Consider the following 16,164-nt stretch of genomic DNA (forward strand, 5'->3'; position numbering starts at 1 on the left):
GGGACGGCGGGCCGCGGCGACCGTGAGGGAGGGGGGCCTCGGGAGGGGGCCGGGACGGCGGGCCGCGGTGCCTGCCGGGGAGGCGGCGGCCATGGCCGCTCCTTCCTCTTTTTTTTGTTCTGGTGGGTCACAGCGGTGGCTGGGGAGCACGGCCACGGGTGGCTGGGCAGCCACGGGCTGCCTCCCAAAAAAAAAAAAAAAAAAAAAAAGAGGAGGGCCGGCGGCATTGAGGAGAAGAAGGAGATAGAGAGTAGAGAGGGAGAGAGAGAGTGGGGATGGTGAGAGAGGAAGAGGCGGTGGGATGGAGATTTTTGGAAGGAAAAATAAACTTTTAAATGGGGGTATTTTGGTCAAAAATACAGCTTCCCGACAAAGCTGAAAACAGCGTTTTGGAAAAGCTCCAAAATGGAGCTTCTGCCAAAAAGCTGTTTTCAGCTTCCCGCAAAAGCTGAAACAGCTTTTTCAAAATTTTACCAAACACTCTTTTTTACCTAAAAGTATTTTTGGAGGGCCAGAAAGTGCTTTTTGGCCCTCCAAAAGCTCCCCCAAACAGGGCCTTGGAGAACTGGCGATGGGTAGATAGTTAATATTTCATTCCACAAGTTACATATAGAAACTGCAATCCATTAGCAATTTATATACAAAAATAATAAATATAAAAAGACCATAATAATAAATACAATCAAAACAGGACTAGTGAGGGACCTATAGTTAATTGTTTTTATTTGGAACTCTATTCTTACATGATGTTGGTTGGTAGGATAAGATTGTCTTTAGATGAAAGACGAGATCCAAGATCCTAGCTAAATTCTGAGGCTGTATAGTTCGAAAAATACTAGGTTAGGCATTTTTTTCCCGTTTTGATTCAAGAATTTTGTTCAAATAGAACTACAGTCAACATTCCTTAAACCCGTCAAAATCTCAGTGTACTTTCTTACAACTAGGGTTGCAGGAGAATTTCTTGGCCTATACAAGACCACATTATCTTCCTCTCTATCCAAAAGGCTCCTACCAAGATGGAATCCTTCCCCTTGCCTTTCAAGTTGATGCGCTTAATGCTCTTATGCCTATCTCCTAACAATAAAAGAGAACTTGGACTCTTCAATCTATCAAGAAACAAGTTTCTCAAGTTCAATCTCCAAGAGGCCTTTGTCAGAAGCTAGTGTCATGAGCACCGCAATGGGCGACTAACCGCAGCTTTCAACAAGGAATTGATCAGTAATACGTTTCTAATGCCAAGTTTGGGCTTTCATCCGATTTCCACCTTGATCCTTACCGTATACAAACTTTGTAGATCTTCTTCTTTGTTAAATGATATCATTTCAATTTTTTGGTCGAAAAAGTTCGACCAATAAAGCCTTCAGTTCTTAACTAGTTCATTTTAGTCCTGTATTGAAAAATTTAGTGCAAGATGAGTTGTATTTAATACTTCTATAAGTAGTGAACTTTAGTTAGATGTGTGGGCCTTCAACCACTCATCACATAGGCATGCTTGTTTTGCTAGCTATGGTCTATCCATAAGAAAATAGAAGAGTGTGTTGATAATATTAAATTGAAAGATAATTTTCTAAAGCATCACGTAGGAAGATACTCTTATCAAACCAAACTTAATCGAAGCCAACAACCTTGGTATAATTTTTAGTTGGACTATTTCCACAGCCGAGTCCATAAAGCAACATACACGAAAGTACATGTATTACACTCTTTTTCCATTTTGTTCATCCATGTGCGTGTGTTGCTCTTTGATTAAATTGGTTAGCTGAGTGATGGATCTGGGTAACCACTCTAACCTAAAGTAATCTATTGGATAAGAAACTACAAGATTGGGTTAGGTTTGGTTTTTATCGGTTGGGTTTAAGTTGGATGGCGTCAGAGTGGGGTTAGATGGTCGGGAACATCAGTCGGGTTCTAAGTTCGATTTGGTGGGGTTTACAAAGAGTGAACAGGCGACTGCAGACATCATGGTTCGAAGTAGAGATAGATATATGATCAGAGCCATCCATTCTAGCTGCTTCCACACGAGTACATCGCGTGCGCAAACGAGTAGTCCATAGAGCACCCCCACGACACCCCCCCAGCCCCCAAAACCTCTTTGTTCTCTTCTCCGTCCTCCCCGCCGCCGCCTCCCCGTCCGCGGCGTGGTGGAGATTTCGAGGGCGCCGGACATGGCTTTCAGAGCACAGGAGATCTACAAAAAGATCGTTCGGAAGGTGGGAAAGGATTCGGTACCGGCGGAGATGCTGGAGTCGGTGAGGAAGTGCCTCCCCAACAACAAGCTCGTCATGGGGAGGGCCAAGCGCGGCATCTACGCTGGCCGCCACATCCAGTTCGGGAACAAGGTCAGCGAGGACGGCGGCAACAAGTACTTCTTCCATTATTCCCTCCTCGATTCCGTGATTTCTTTTCAGGGTTCTGTGTGATTTCCGTTCTTTGATGTTCTCTTTCGTTTTGATCTTACCCTGAATGCGTTCAAAATCTGTTCTTTTTTAATCTATTTTATTGCAAGTGCTTAAAAATGCTATCTTTGTATAGATTGGTCTTGAGAAACTGAGTCGTTGGTAGAAATTAGGTATATATGAGTATTTATTTGTTTTGTTGGGGAAACAACTTTTGGGGGTTACAGGATATGGCTTGCTAGATTTTTGTGAAATTGGGAAATTAGGAGTTCCAGTTGTCGTTTCCTTCAGTTATGTAGAACTGTGCTAGTATTAATTTATGGAAATTAGTGGCCGGCTTTGCCTTTTCTCGGTGTTTGATAGTGTAGTCATCCTGACTGTCTGAAATTATTCCCTTACTTCATTTCGTTTCTGAACCAGTTAATTGCAATTAAACCCGTCATATCACATCACCTTGAGATGGTTAGGAGTGCTATCAAACTTGTAGTAGTTGGTAGTGATAGGCAGAATGCAGAAGAGAGGGGAAATTGTTTGTTCCATTGATCCTCAAACTAACATCTACATGTTGTTTGTCGTGGAGGTATCTATCTGGAATTGGAATGTCATCTAAAATAACTAGAGAAGGTCTTGGGTGAGTGGTGTGAAAGAAAGGTCTCGAACTAGGTATATCATCAAAGATGTACAAATAAGGGATCCATGTTGCACAGGAGAAACTTGAACTGCATGACTTTCATTTCGAGTGATGCAGAGTAAGATGTTATAGTGTATTTGGCTTTTCTTCTTTATCCAGTTGATTTTGTCTCACATCGACCTGAATAGTATGAGTAGGCTTCAGGGCGGCAACAAATTTGCGAATTGATCGTGTTCGTCGTGGGAGGTCCATTTTTACAAGTGATAAATTACTAGGATGAATCGCATACTTAAAGTTTGCTTCTAGGTCTCTTGATGTATGTTGACACCCTTTGATTGCAATGCACTTGCCTGTTGGTTCGAGTATAAGCTCTTATATCTTAGCACATCTCATGATTGTAGTGCCTGTAAACTTCAGAAGGATGTTTCTAATGTATCATAGACTTTATATACTAGTGATTAGTTTTAGTTGTTGAGTAGTGTTAGATGTCACTCAACTTGTTACAAGTTGGAGCATAGGTTTTTTTAAAATTAAAAATCAGTGATGATACAAGACCTCACCTAAAAAGGGCTATTCGAAAGGTATTATTTAGATTTTTTGGCCCTGTATAAGTATCCAAGATCTACCAAGTGCATAGTCGATGTGAGACTAAATGCATGCTTCTACTGGTCCTCACATGCTTTCCTAATTTAAGCCCCAGCATCCTCGTCAGGTTAAGGGTCCAAATCCATCCATTAAGTACTACAATTTCAATCACAAATATCATGTTTAGCCTATGGTCAACCTAAATAGGCTCGTGCTGCAACATCCCTAGTCCAAATAGGCTATAGGCTAGGTTGCTCTACTATCATTTGCAACAACTCAGGACTTCATTCAAAAAAGCTAGCAAAGAGGTGCTATTTGGGTTTTCTGACCATGTATAAATATGTAAGATCTACCTAGCGCATAGCCGATACGGGACTAAACACATGCCTGCCCTTACAGTAACCATGATGAATTGGGGCTATTGTCTAAATCTGAATGCCAAAAATAAGAACTGTACGTAACACTGTTGATGCCCCCCACTCACTTCTTGATGGGATTTACAATGTAGCTAGTCTAACCTTTAGTTGGATTTTCTCTTTAAAAAATTTGATAGAACCATATCATTTCTTTTTGACATTCTTCATTTTAGTGGTACTTATTTGTTAAATTCAGAACATCAACATGAATAACACAATTGCATTTCAGTTTTTCTAAAATTATAAATTAAAAAAAAAATGAACTCTCTCCACTGTATCATCTTATCCTCCAATCTTTATTTCTTAGCAAGCTTTTAGAAGTGATTTAGTTTATCATGTGAGTTGTGGACTATCTAATTTGCATAAAATGCAAGTAGTTTGTGTTGATTTCTCCTTTCTGGCCAGTAATATGGCTTGAATCCTTTAATATGTTTTGCTAGAGCAGGACTACAATATCAATCAGGGGAATATACATCGATTCGAACATAATATTTAAACTTCTTTCTTGCTTGGATAAGTGAGATGGTGGCCTCATTCCTTTAAATTCTTGATAATGTCAAAAAATTTGCATCATATGCTTATTGTTATTTAAGGCCAGTTCTTTATATTATTTAAATATTGGCACTGGTATAGTTTATCCCTCTTTTCTGTACGGAGTCTGCTCATTATACTACCAATAGAAGGACACTGATTTGATCTTGCAATATTCTTGTGTTAAAGGTCAAGACGGACATGGAAACCTAATGTACAAACAAGGCGCCTGTTCAGTTATATCCATGACCGACACATCCGGGTCAAGGTTACAACACATGCTCTCAGGTGCATTGACAAAGCTGGTGGCATAGATGAGTACCTTCTGAAGACACCCTACCATAAAATGGAGACAGAGATGGGTTTGTTTTGGAAGACCAAGGTCGAGAAAATGTATGAGCAGCTTGGGAATATGGAAGTGGGTTTCTTCTCTCCTGAAGAGGAAGCCAAGATTGAAAAGGGCTTTGAAGAGCTCAAGATTGCCAAGAGGGAGGCTCGAAGGGAAGCAAGAAGAACTCTGGCAAAGCAAAGGCAGATAGAAGAAGGAAGAGCCAATGCTGATGAGACAATAGAACCAGAGCAGATTGAGGGAAGAATGACCGATGATGTGGCGGAAGCTGGGCAAGAGACTCCTAAACTGTCATGATTGGTGAGTCAACGCAATTATCATGTTCTGTTCATTCTTCCTATCCTCATCTAGATCGATCAAGCTATAGGAATTTGCTAGTTTATGATTTATAGCAGAATAGACTTGAAGATGGAAAGCAGGTCATGAGGAGAGGATCAATGAATGCCATCACAAGCAGAGGGGCCTGACCAAGGAAGATGTTTTTTTTATTAACCAAATGGCTTAAGTAGTTCCAGTCTTTTAACTGCATGGAAGGATGTTTTTGATCTGTTGTTTGTAACTGGGCATGATGTTTGGCCCATAAGTTTTGAATTAATACCATGCATATTGGAACTGTTAGTTGCATACCAGATTGATAAATTGTACAGCTTTTTCTTTGTTTAGGTGAATGACGTTTCATGGTTCATGCAAGTTTAGCCATCATAATTTACATTTAGTTAATTTCGTTTATTGGGGAATTTTTGAAGTTTTTCTTTTGGTTTGTTAATTCTGTAATGGAAAGCTTGATCTTGTCACTATAGCAAGAGGAATTGTCTTGAAGTTGTGGTCCTCATCAATCAATAATTAGGTTGGACTTCAGGGCTATTGCTTAATCCAGCTTGTTAAACCTGCAAACATGACTAGTTGAGATCTGCAATTCTTTTTGTCAAAAGTCAAGGATTCTCCTATTCCACTGTCATATATCTTCTTGTTCTTCTTAGCCTTCCATCCTGTCACATATGAAAAGAACATAGAGGAAGATTAGTTTCCTTAGCCAGGAGCATCAGCATGCTCAGGTAGGAGAGAAATTTTTTGCTTATAATGTTAATATTCTATTATTTCCAATGACACTAGTCTCTGGTTTTCATCCTCCAGTCTATATATTAATGTGTCCTACCAACTACTAGGTAACAAAAGCTCAGATTGCTAATTAAGTTCCATGAGTAGATCTTGTTGGCCCAAACATTTTAGGCATCTCAGAATCATGATGTCGAGTTCTTAAGATTACTTGACCTGCTGAATCCACCTCAGGCAGACACAAACTTAAAGGCACAACATGAGACTTATCATATAGGTTTTATCCGGCCGCTGCTTTGTATATTTCATTAGCTGGTCAGTTACATTTTCTAAAGCAACAGTGTGATTCAGGAACAAGGAATGAGTTATGCCTTGAGATGAACACACAGAAAGGGATACTTGGTGAAACACGTTTTATCCCAGCGTTCCTCTTCCAAATGATAAAAGTAATTGTGATCGATCGATCCCATTGTTCTTTAACCTGAGGTGATGATATGAGGTCGCATCTCAGCAAGAAAAGAAAAAATGATATTCCAGTCCACACCCTTTACTCTTTTGTTGGAACTACAAAATCTCAAAGACAAACACAACATTGGGAATGCTCATTTGCTAGGAATCGCGTCCAGGACCAGTTTGATATTAACAAAGAATGAAGGGAAACTTTCCTCTAGCCTATTTTGGCAAGGACATCATCAAGGGCAGATTTGGTCGCCGCATAGTATTTCTCGGCTTCTGGTGTGCTCTTGATCTTTGCTGCATGATCAAGCTGACAACAAGACGAGGTAAGAAATGTTAGATAGGCATAAATGAGGTTGATATGTAATAGTTCAGCTTCTTCCTTTTTCTAATTATATATGCTAATGTATTTACCTCATCAATTGTGGCAAAGAGCTTCCCAGCAAGCTCCTTGAGGGGTTTCTTCTCTTCTTTTGGCTTTGCATCGATAACAGTATTGAGGTCATACCGGAGGTAAGAGGCCTTGAGGCGAAGGTCATTTTGAACGTAAGGCCATTGCTTCTTGTCTATTAATTCTTTTAGATTCACAATGTCCTTTGCCGACTCCTTCGCCCTAGCTGCAGCTTCTGCTGGAGGAAGTGGTTGCAGGTAGAATCTCTTCTTCAGAGGAAGGTCGAGGTCTCTTGGTTCGTCCGAATTTAGGGTCCCAGCTGTTGCATGCAAATTCATTGCAACATGAAAGCTGATAGTGAAGATACTAGTATGGTATTAAAGATGATAAAGAGCCAAACTTTTGAGGTCTTGGAGAAAATGAACATAGGAGTACAATAGATTTGAATTTGGATAGAAGATGGCTGTAGATAGAACCAATGAGGCATAGTGATAACCATTTTGAGATGGTTTAGGTATTTTTTAACTTGCATTTTTCTAATTTATTCTTTGCATATATCGACTTTCACAAGAACGTCATTGAACGCCCAGAAAAATTTAAGCTACAGCTTATTCTTGCTATCCTCATTGTGTTTAAAGATTTGGCATCTACAGATCACTTAATGGTTAACAGGAAACCATGGTCCGATACAAACTTAAATGAGGGTAGAGAGGAATCGGATATATTCAACAAACACCTTTGTGATTTAAGTGGAAACAATCGTGTTTTGCTATATTGCTTGGACGAATTATTTAATTCAGTCTTGAATCGACCAAATTTAGTTCATCATCTTGTCATTTATCCATGCTATGTACAAGATAAAATGTTCTACGTAATTGATTTTCTAGAAACTCCTAACATACCAAGTACTCCAGGCTACAAAGACCACACATTTACTTTTTCTATAACATACAGCTTAAAAATTTATTTTAACATCTTTCAGAAAGTATAACCAAGCAGGATGAGGGAAAAGAATTCATGTAGTTAAAGCTTAGTTGAGTAGACTTGAGTAAGACGAGTTTAATTCTTTCAAAAACACAATATTCACTAGGAATGATAAAAATTCCAAATGACATAACCCCCACAATTCACCACTTTAGTCCTTGAATAACCTCCTATAATTTGAATATGGTGAAAGAAAGTAGTGGTCTCACCACATGATATAAGCCTACTTTAGCTTTATTTTATCAATGGAGGAAACAATAGCAAGCGATTTAGAAAATAAACCTGGTTCTTAGAATTTAGCCAAAACAAATATTATAAATGAAAGAATGGGCCATTGAGCACTTACGGAGCCCACCGGAGGGTGGGGGAGGTGGGCCGACCTTGATAGACTTGGCCTCGGCGAGCACGGCCTTGACGAAGGCCCCGCCGGCCATGCCGGCGGCCGCGAGCCCCAGCACGGCTCGGCGCCCGCTCTGAGCCACGCCATCGCCCTCCGCCGGCCCCTGCTGGGCCCAAACCGTCAGGCCAACCCGGCCCAAGGGAACCCGGTTGTTTCCCGGCATGGCCAGCCGGCCCGAGCCGCTGAGCTGGAGGCTTCCTTCCAGTAGTGCCTGCGAGGAGCCGCGTAAGCCAGCCATGGAAGCCATAGCTTGCGCCATCTCCCGATCCCCACCCTCTCTCTCTCCCCCCTTCTCCGTGGGTTCGTTCGGACGAGGGAGAGAAGGCGCGAGATTTTATTCGGAGCATAATGTTTCATTAGGGCAGCGGGCAGGGATGCCTTATCTGCCCGTTGAAGAATTGGATAAGTTGGGATCCACTGCGTGATGGACACGTGTCCTATGTTGCGTATCGTGTGCAAGTGTATCGCTGAGTTGGATTGGGTTACTCCGGCGCCATTAGGAGCGTGACACGTGTTTCATAGGCGTGAACCTTGCATTCCACAATGGACCGGCACCATGGGAACCGTGAGATCTTAGCAGGTCGCACGCCCCACTAGTACGTTCAATCTTTTATATCTATTTGGTTCTTACAAACTTAGGACTAATTCAGTAAAATTCTCAAGTTTTTTTCTCAAAAAACATGATATTTTCAAAAATTAGGAAGTGTAACTGTATTTTATTCATTTTATTTTAATATTGTACTGTCTTTGGTAACAATTCTTTATAGGTCATAACTGGTGTAGAAAAGCTAAGCCAAAGTAGAGAAAATTGGATTTGTCTCCTCACAAAATAAAATTAGAAAAAGCATGCATGGTTCGCAAAAGTGTCTTGGTATATAAATTTTTTAGTGTCAAACCTCTACAACATTTTTCTCGAAGTAAATTCTTCACAACATCATGTTGGCCTATCAAGAACTTTTATCTGTCCAACTTATGGGTAGCACAGGATCCACAATTCTTGGTAGCAATTTGTCGAGTCTCTTTTACCTAAATCAGAAGTTGCTGAAGCTATTAAGAATTGTTAACTTTTTTTTAGATATATTCATACTAGATGTGTATAAATCATTCGTTGTGGCAAAAAAAAAAAAAAGCTACCAAAAATTGCTACGACCCACAAAAATTTCTTTAAAACAACAAACATAACTATCACTGCTATCCCAACTTTGCTTAGAAATATTCAGAGCTACTTCAAAAGGTTCCTCCAATTCTATGATGCTATATGAAAGCAGTCTTCTATACATAAAGAATCCTTTATTGTTCGATTAATTCGATACACTTGATGTTGTTTGTTTTCCTGTAGTTTCCTCTTGTTGGTCCTTGGAAAAGACCAAAGATATGCACGCAAGCAGAAGTCACGGAATCCTAAAGATGCACTGAAATATGAGCAACAAGGAGGACTGTTCCAAGAATCCCTCTTCTTCCTGGGGCCAATTTATCAGTCTTTTTCTTGGTGGATCTATGAACCACACAGCCACATAGCATGCAATTCTATTATCAAATCATGTCATGTTGTGAGATTAAAATGGAGATTGCTAGAGTTTCCTATTGACTCCATAATGACAATGCCATCATTTAACTGTTGCAGGATTAGTATAATACTTACGCCATTCGAGCCATTACTTAGAATAACTTCTGTATCTGCATTGCATGACTGTGTCAGGTAAACACTACTTTTCTTCACGGCCTCCTCAAGGTGTCAGTTGATGAAAATTTACTAGTTAGACTATTGGCTTGCAGAAATCTCCGCCATCATTAAGATTGTAGAAACTTTCTATTGTTTCCGATGAATTAAAGCTTAAGATTGCCATGATTTCCAATGAATCTATCTTGTTGTTCCCTTTGATTTTTTTTTGGTTAGTTAAATTCCATATAATTTCTTCTTTGCTTCCCTTTTGGGCTTCAAGTCAAGCACGGAGCTTGGGATAACAATAAGAAGTATAAAATTATTGACACATTTGTATATTTCTTCCTCTGTAATCATACGCAACCAATAAATGAAATCTTCTACTGAAACTCATGAATTTTTCTCATGTCTTTCAATAATTCTTTGAGTGTTATTACTTTGGTTATTTAGAGAAGCTTACTTTAATGCTCTGGGATCACAGTGAAAGGCTGGCCATTGCTTTTGCTCTATTAAACACTATCTTTTGGAATGACCATTAGGATCACAAAGAGCCTTCGGTATGCGGGGATTGCTGCACAGCAACAAATCTACAAGCTTGTGAACAGAGGAATTATTTTGAGGGATGACCATCGATTTCATCACTTTTGCAATGCATCTTGCTCTTGTGGTGATTACTCTTGATCTTATTCTCGATGGCAGGTCACCTTTTATTGAAGGATCAGTAAACTTTTAAGTGTTTTTCTATTCCTTGATGATAATCATGCTTCATAACATAGATTTCACTAATCTTAGATGGTGCGCAACTATTGATTTTTTCAAATCCATCTGTGCTTAAATTGTGTTACAATTTTCTCATTACTAGATTGTGCAGTATATTGTCTTTTCTAACTATTTGACTGTTTAACTTTGTTAATCTGTTTTTTCCTTGCATGATTCTCCCCTCATCTTTTCTGTACTCTCTGAACTGTATACTGTTATTATTTTCTCAAAGCTTGTTCAGCAATATGCTGAGGGAGGCAGCCGCGGCGGCGGATCCAGTTCTTCTGTAATTTTCTGTTTAAGGACCTTAGCTCTCAGGTTGGTGAGTCTAAGTGGTGTTTCTAAAAGCTCCATGGTGAATTTGAAAATCAACACATGCACTCTTTTTTTGTTTCCGTAGGTCACCACATGCACTTTTCAAGAACATACCTGTTAACTAATTGTAAGTGGTCAGGAATTATGAAATTAGAATATTGACATCAAAATCCAGTTGAATATTTTCATCATCTGTGACTTGTACTAAGTTTCTGCAGAAGGAAAAAACGGTAGCACAAACTTAATCCAAAGGTTTGAGCTTAAGCTACCCATTCATCTTTAGAATTTGATGTGATGTTATCGATTAATCTTTCATCTTTTCTGTTATTTTTCCATTCATTGTTAATGGAGAGAATGGACACTTTCTGCGAGATGAAATTCTGTGGGGTAAGCTTGATGGACTAGGTTGCAGAGCATGCATGCGGGGATGGAAAGGTCGGGGATCCATTAGCCAATGAAGGATGGAGAACATCCGCAATTGATCTTGAACAAGTAAGGTTTGACGGTATAGAAAATTAGAGCAAAGATTAGATAATATGGGCTCAAATATTTATTAACAATTATTTATTTATTTATTTATTACTTATACAATTTTTAATTAATATATTTTTAATATACCAAAAATATACTAAAATTTATTTTTAATAGGAAGCATATGTTGTAATATATATATATATATATATATTCGAAATGGACCATATTAACTCTTGTAAATATATGTCAATATTTGAAATGGTCCATATTAATAATCTTCATATAAGCAGGTCATAAATAATAAACAAATGGACCGAATAAAAAAATATCATTATTTGAATTGCTTACTCAAGCATATTGTTATAAATATGGCAATATTTTTTTTAGATAAATGATTTCCATAAATTATCAGATTATCCTGTGATCTAAACGTTCTTTGACCAAACGAATCCTTGCATGCTATTGCTGGAGCCAAGTACTTCTAAGAGCATCTCTACTCCAGAGAGAAAAAAGAAGATTGGTAAATACTAGGGTGTGCTTTCCTCACAGCAATCCATCCATATTCTAAAAAATTCTGATCATGTCAGATTAATTAACATAGGTCCCATATAGAGATGATTAACAATAAAATGTTAGGTATGGACTTGTAGAATTCGTCACAATTGACATAAAAGCTGGAAACTAAATAAAATTACTTAGAAAAGGCTCAGATAATTGATTTCTATTATTAGTTTTGAACAAGCTGAACCCTGTAGACGTGATCAATTAGGCCCTTGTGACCCTACCCAATTTAATTGGCCCATGACTAAAAGCCGTCCCAGATGGAGCTCGGCCGAATGCGGCAAACCGCTTGCAGCCCATTAAGAGCCCATTTCGGCTTTGCGGGGCCCCCGACCGTGGCGAGTGACGACCCAGCAAAAGAGGACAGAAATTAAAAAACGGGCGACAAATAGCTGGCTCTGTACCTACTGCCTTTTCTTAGACGCAAATACTTCCCTGCTCCCAGTGGTGGTAGGCTGGAGTAATTGGTAGACATTTACGACTATCAGGCTCAAAACCCAATTTATCCTCTAAATTCCAACCACCTCCATTTAATTTGCCTCTGATTCTCTCTAAAATATTATAGTGAAAAATTGTGGCATTTTGAAGCCGTCAACCCCCTCTTCTTTTTTTCTTTTCTTTCTTTCTTTTTTTTTTTTTTTTTGTTTTGTTTAGAAAAGGAGGAAAGCCCACTCCCGCGTAGCAGCTCTCACTGAGCCCCCACCCCACCAGAAGAGTGTTTGATACGAGCAGAAATGATCGTATGTTGGGCACCCCGGCCAGTTTTGTTCATATTTTCTCCACCCGTGGGTTCGGCTCGGTGACCTCTCTGGGCTCCGGCATGATCCCTTCGTGTGAGTACATCACACCTGGCACCACCGAAGCTACCAGCGGACCAGTAGCTTTTCCAACCGTCAACTCTTTTTAGCGACTTTTTCAAGACATTTCTAGGGTACATCTACTCAACTAAAACTTCTAGAAATCAAATCACTATATCCATTCAAAATATAACATTTATCCCTTTTTAGCAGTAATAATATTATTATTCTCTTTAAAAGCCTTTCAACTCCCCTATACTACCTACTAAATATTGAACTAAATATATATAAGATGCCAAAAATAATTCATGTTATTTACCTGATATCCCATAATAAAGATTATATATAAGAAGATTAATCATCATCCTGCTCTTCACCTATCATCTTATTAAAATAAGATTTCTTAAATTCAAACCTCCTTCTTATCTTTAAAAATATTTAATTCTAAAAAAAGAAGAAGACATGAACAAGTAATGCTTTTGTATTCTTGGTCCTATTTTTTTACCTTTTTATTATTTTTCCGTTCTATTACTCTCAGGTTGCAAATGGGTCGGGTTGACCCGTAACTCAACCCGATCCAACTCGAATTTTAGGACCTGCGGAGCCGGGTCGGATCCTAAATTTGAACTCGATCTATTTTTCGGGTCGGGTCGGGTCCACCCAATCTCGACTCGGGTCCAAACCCGACCTGATCCATTTTTTTTGGGCCTCGAAAGTTAGAGAGTGATAGCATCATGTAGGCCTACTTTTTGGATCAGATCTGGGCATATATTGATCCGACCCGAATGACCCATTGGGTCAAATTTTGCAGGCATTGATCCGACCCGATTCGATTTTTAAATAGATTGGATCTGAATCTAAAATTAGAATTCGAATAAAAATTTGGATCGGATCGAAGCCACTCAGAATCTGATCCGGTCGAACCATTTGCAACCTTACTCTTAGTGTAGAGTACAAAGTGGCAAGAAAATTTACTGGACGCAGAACCCCTACACCAATTTCCAACCGGATGGTAGTAATAAAAGGTCATTTCAGTACAGCCAAACCACAACCCCACCTTTTCCTCTCATGCCCCCACGTGAACCCAACAATTCACTACAGCCCAAACTTGCCCACAAGCAAATAATCTCTCTCTCTCCCCCCCTCTCTCTCTCGCTTCCAGTCCCTCATCTTTGGTGTTCCTTTGTACCGTATCCATAGAGAGAAGAAGAGGGATAGAAGAGGTGGAAGGGGTAGGGTTGGAACACCATCATGTGGTGCTACGTGGGCAAGGCCACCAAGATCTTCTTTGTGGTGGTGGCTGTCCTCGCCGTGGTGGGCCTCATCGTTGGCTTCGGATTCCTCCGCCACGGGCCCCGCTCGAGGGCCCAAGACGGCGGCGGCGGCGGCGGCGGCTGCGATGGGGACGGCTGCCAGCCCGCCTTCCCCGTCCCCATCCCCGCCACCCCCACCACGTCGGCGTCGCCGCTCCTCAGCCCCCCCGCCATCCCCGAGTCGGCCGCCCCTCCCCCCGAGCCCCCCCATGAGTAGTGGCCTAGCTTTTAATTATTGGGCCGGTTAGAGAAATTTTGCCTCTACTTTCTTTTTCCTTCCATGCTGATGTAAAGATTCCTTTTTTCTTTTTCCTTCTCCCTTGGGTTTGGAGTAGTGTGATGTTGGGGAAATGGATTTAGTGTCTTAATTGATGGTTTTTTTCTTTATTTGTTAAACTAGGATGCCCTCTGCATATTTCTGTATGGACTTTCCTTTTTCTGTAGAAAATCTCTTTTTTTTCTCTAAAATCTTTAGCAAATCTACTGAGCGATCATTGGCGAATTTTGTATAGAATTAATATATTTTGTAGGACTGGTTGGTCTAATTTTATTGTTTCATTTGGGACTGGTATAGTGTGGCAAAGTGGAATTTTTAGTGGGTTTACCTAATGTACTTCTGCGCTCTTGGTAATTGGGGCTCTGAAATGGCCTGAGATTAGAGAAATTTTTTGTTTTGAGAATGGACGAAGAACATTGCCATGTGGACTATGGAATTTTAGGGTGATCATAGTTGCGGCTTGAACCATATTGAAGTACGGAGGAATAGGGCTTATAGTATTATAATCATGCATTTAGGCATTTTGAGATTTCTGGCCAAGGAAAAAATGGGGATATGTGTCGGACGATGTCAATTGCTGAGCTTGATCAGATTCCGGTCGTTGGCATTTCAAAACCTGAGAAATGACATAGTTTTGGATTTATTGGAGACAGAAAGGGGCTTGACGATGACATCACCCAGGTTGGCGATGGATTGGTAAATTTAGAGGTGGCAAAGGATGACACGACCCGCTTCGTGCCGTTTCGGTTCGGGGGTTCTAAAATCAGGGTTGAGTTTTGGTTAGATTTTGTGGCCTGGGTGCAGTTTGAGTGCAGATCAAGTGATCAGGCCAGGATGGGTTAAGCCAATTAATTGGATCTAGGTATCGTTTCCCCTTTGAAACTCTTCAACGGCAAACAATGTGCATGTCATCAGTGTCACCTTACATCTAAAGACCTCGAAGATGATTCTCCTCTATGCATCGCAGTGCTGTTAGGGAAGTGAAAACTACCATTGCTTACATGTATGGAACTACAAATGCATCCCAGCAGGAGCAGTTTAATATATTTGGGGATCTAAGGCTGTTTTATTTCTGAGGCTTTTTCAGCAGTGCGCCAGCCTAGGGGGCTTTTTTTTTCTTTCCATTTTATTTTTAAGACTTTTTCTGCGGTGAATCTTTTTTGGACTGGGGTCTAGTCGCTTAAGGGTTGAGCCGGTCCTGCATCCCAGTTCCTAATTCATCTTTTAAATATTCGTGAAGGACGACAAGCCATTTCTGCATGAATTTAACATATATGAATCGACATATGTTGATCTGAACTGAAGGGTTACCCCCTAGAACGATGGTCACTGTTTAAAGTCCATCGGCAGGGGGAGATGTACTTGATCGAGAATTGCAGTAACTAGCACTTCGTCCCAAGCTCAAAAGAGTTTGGACAAGGGAGAGGTGAGTGCGTGCCCGCATTGCTAATCATTGATACATCAGAATGTTGTGATGGATGAGCATGTTTAGTTATTGAAGCATCCTACGGATAAACATTATAATAATATTTACCTATTGGAGATCTCGGCAGATCTAGTTTATTTGACGCAATTAGGTGTGAATGTGCTAGATTTGGATGAGAAAGAAAAGTTTGAGGTGGATGACAAGGAATTTTTGTATACATTGCTTGCCAAGGTTCAGAGAGCTAATCTAGCTTTTGAACATCCACGTCATTTCACCTTCGATGGCAAGTGACTGAATTCAAGGATGACCATTGCCAATTATGGATATACATATTATTTTTGTGAGGACTTCGTCCGAGCATATGTTTAGTCACACATCGATTAT

The 16,164-nt window shown here is 40.0% G+C and overlaps 3 protein-coding genes across 5 annotated transcripts; 2 read left to right on the forward strand and 1 right to left on the reverse strand.

Moving 5' to 3' along the window:
* Positions 1-2,053: 2,053 nt before the first annotated feature.
* LOC103696313 (54S ribosomal protein L24, mitochondrial-like) lies at positions 2,054-9,550 on the forward strand. Of its 3 annotated transcripts, none has more exons than XM_039119235.1 (3): positions 2,054-2,362; positions 4,749-5,208; positions 9,535-9,550. In XM_039119235.1, exons 1-2 carry the CDS (start codon positions 2,166-2,168, stop codon positions 5,203-5,205), a joined length of 654 nt encoding a protein of 217 aa, XP_038975163.1. In that variant the 5' UTR covers positions 2,054-2,165; the 3' UTR covers positions 5,206-5,208; positions 9,535-9,550. The 3 variants fall into 3 exon arrangements, with proteins under 3 accessions (XP_038975163.1, XP_008776119.1, XP_008776118.1); XM_008777897.4 differs by lacking the exon at positions 9,535-9,550 and adding an exon at positions 5,304-5,645; XM_008777896.4 differs by lacking the exon at positions 9,535-9,550 and adding an exon at positions 5,301-5,645 and having other exon boundaries at positions 2,055-2,362.
* Positions 6,406-8,527, reverse strand: LOC103696312 (oxygen-evolving enhancer protein 3-1, chloroplastic-like). The gene is made up of 3 exons (XM_008777894.3): positions 8,142-8,527; positions 6,835-7,130; positions 6,406-6,730 (listed from the first exon to the last, which is right to left on the reverse strand). Exons 1-3 carry the CDS (start codon positions 8,452-8,454, stop codon positions 6,632-6,634), a joined length of 708 nt encoding a protein of 235 aa, XP_008776116.2. The 5' UTR covers positions 8,455-8,527; the 3' UTR covers positions 6,406-6,631.
* Positions 9,551-14,015: 4,465 nt separating the features above from the next.
* On the forward strand, positions 14,016-14,294 carry LOC103696318 (uncharacterized protein Os04g0629400). Its single transcript, XM_008777904.1, has one exon. It carries the CDS (start codon positions 14,016-14,018, stop codon positions 14,292-14,294), a length of 279 nt encoding a protein of 92 aa, XP_008776126.1.
* Positions 14,295-16,164: the final 1,870 nt, after the last annotated feature.

The sequence above is a fragment of the Phoenix dactylifera genome, unplaced genomic scaffold (genome assembly GCF_009389715.1).
Source record: "Phoenix dactylifera cultivar Barhee BC4 unplaced genomic scaffold, palm_55x_up_171113_PBpolish2nd_filt_p 000511F, whole genome shotgun sequence".
NCBI lineage: Eukaryota > Viridiplantae > Streptophyta > Magnoliopsida > Arecales > Arecaceae > Phoenix > Phoenix dactylifera.

Coding starts and splice junctions, on each gene's coding strand:
- LOC103696313 (XM_039119235.1), top strand. CDS start 2,166: ATGGCTTTCAGAGCACAGGAGATCTACAAAAAGATCGTTCGGAAGGTG. Junction 2,363..4,748: donor AGCGAGGACGGCGGCAACAA/GTACTTCTTCCA, acceptor CTTGTGTTAAAG/GTCAAGACGGACATGGAAAC.
- LOC103696318 (XM_008777904.1), top strand. CDS start 14,016: ATGTGGTGCTACGTGGGCAAGGCCACCAAGATCTTCTTTGTGGTGGTG.
- LOC103696312 (XM_008777894.3), bottom strand. CDS start 8,454: ATGGCGCAAGCTATGGCTTCCATGGCTGGCTTACGCGGCTCCTCGCAG. Junction 7,131..8,141: donor CCCACCCTCCGGTGGGCTCC/GTAAGTGCTCAA, acceptor TGCATGCAACAG/CTGGGACCCTAAATTCGGAC. Junction 6,731..6,834: donor TCTTTGCCACAATTGATGAG/GTAAATACATTA, acceptor TCTTGTTGTCAG/CTTGATCATGCAGCAAAGAT.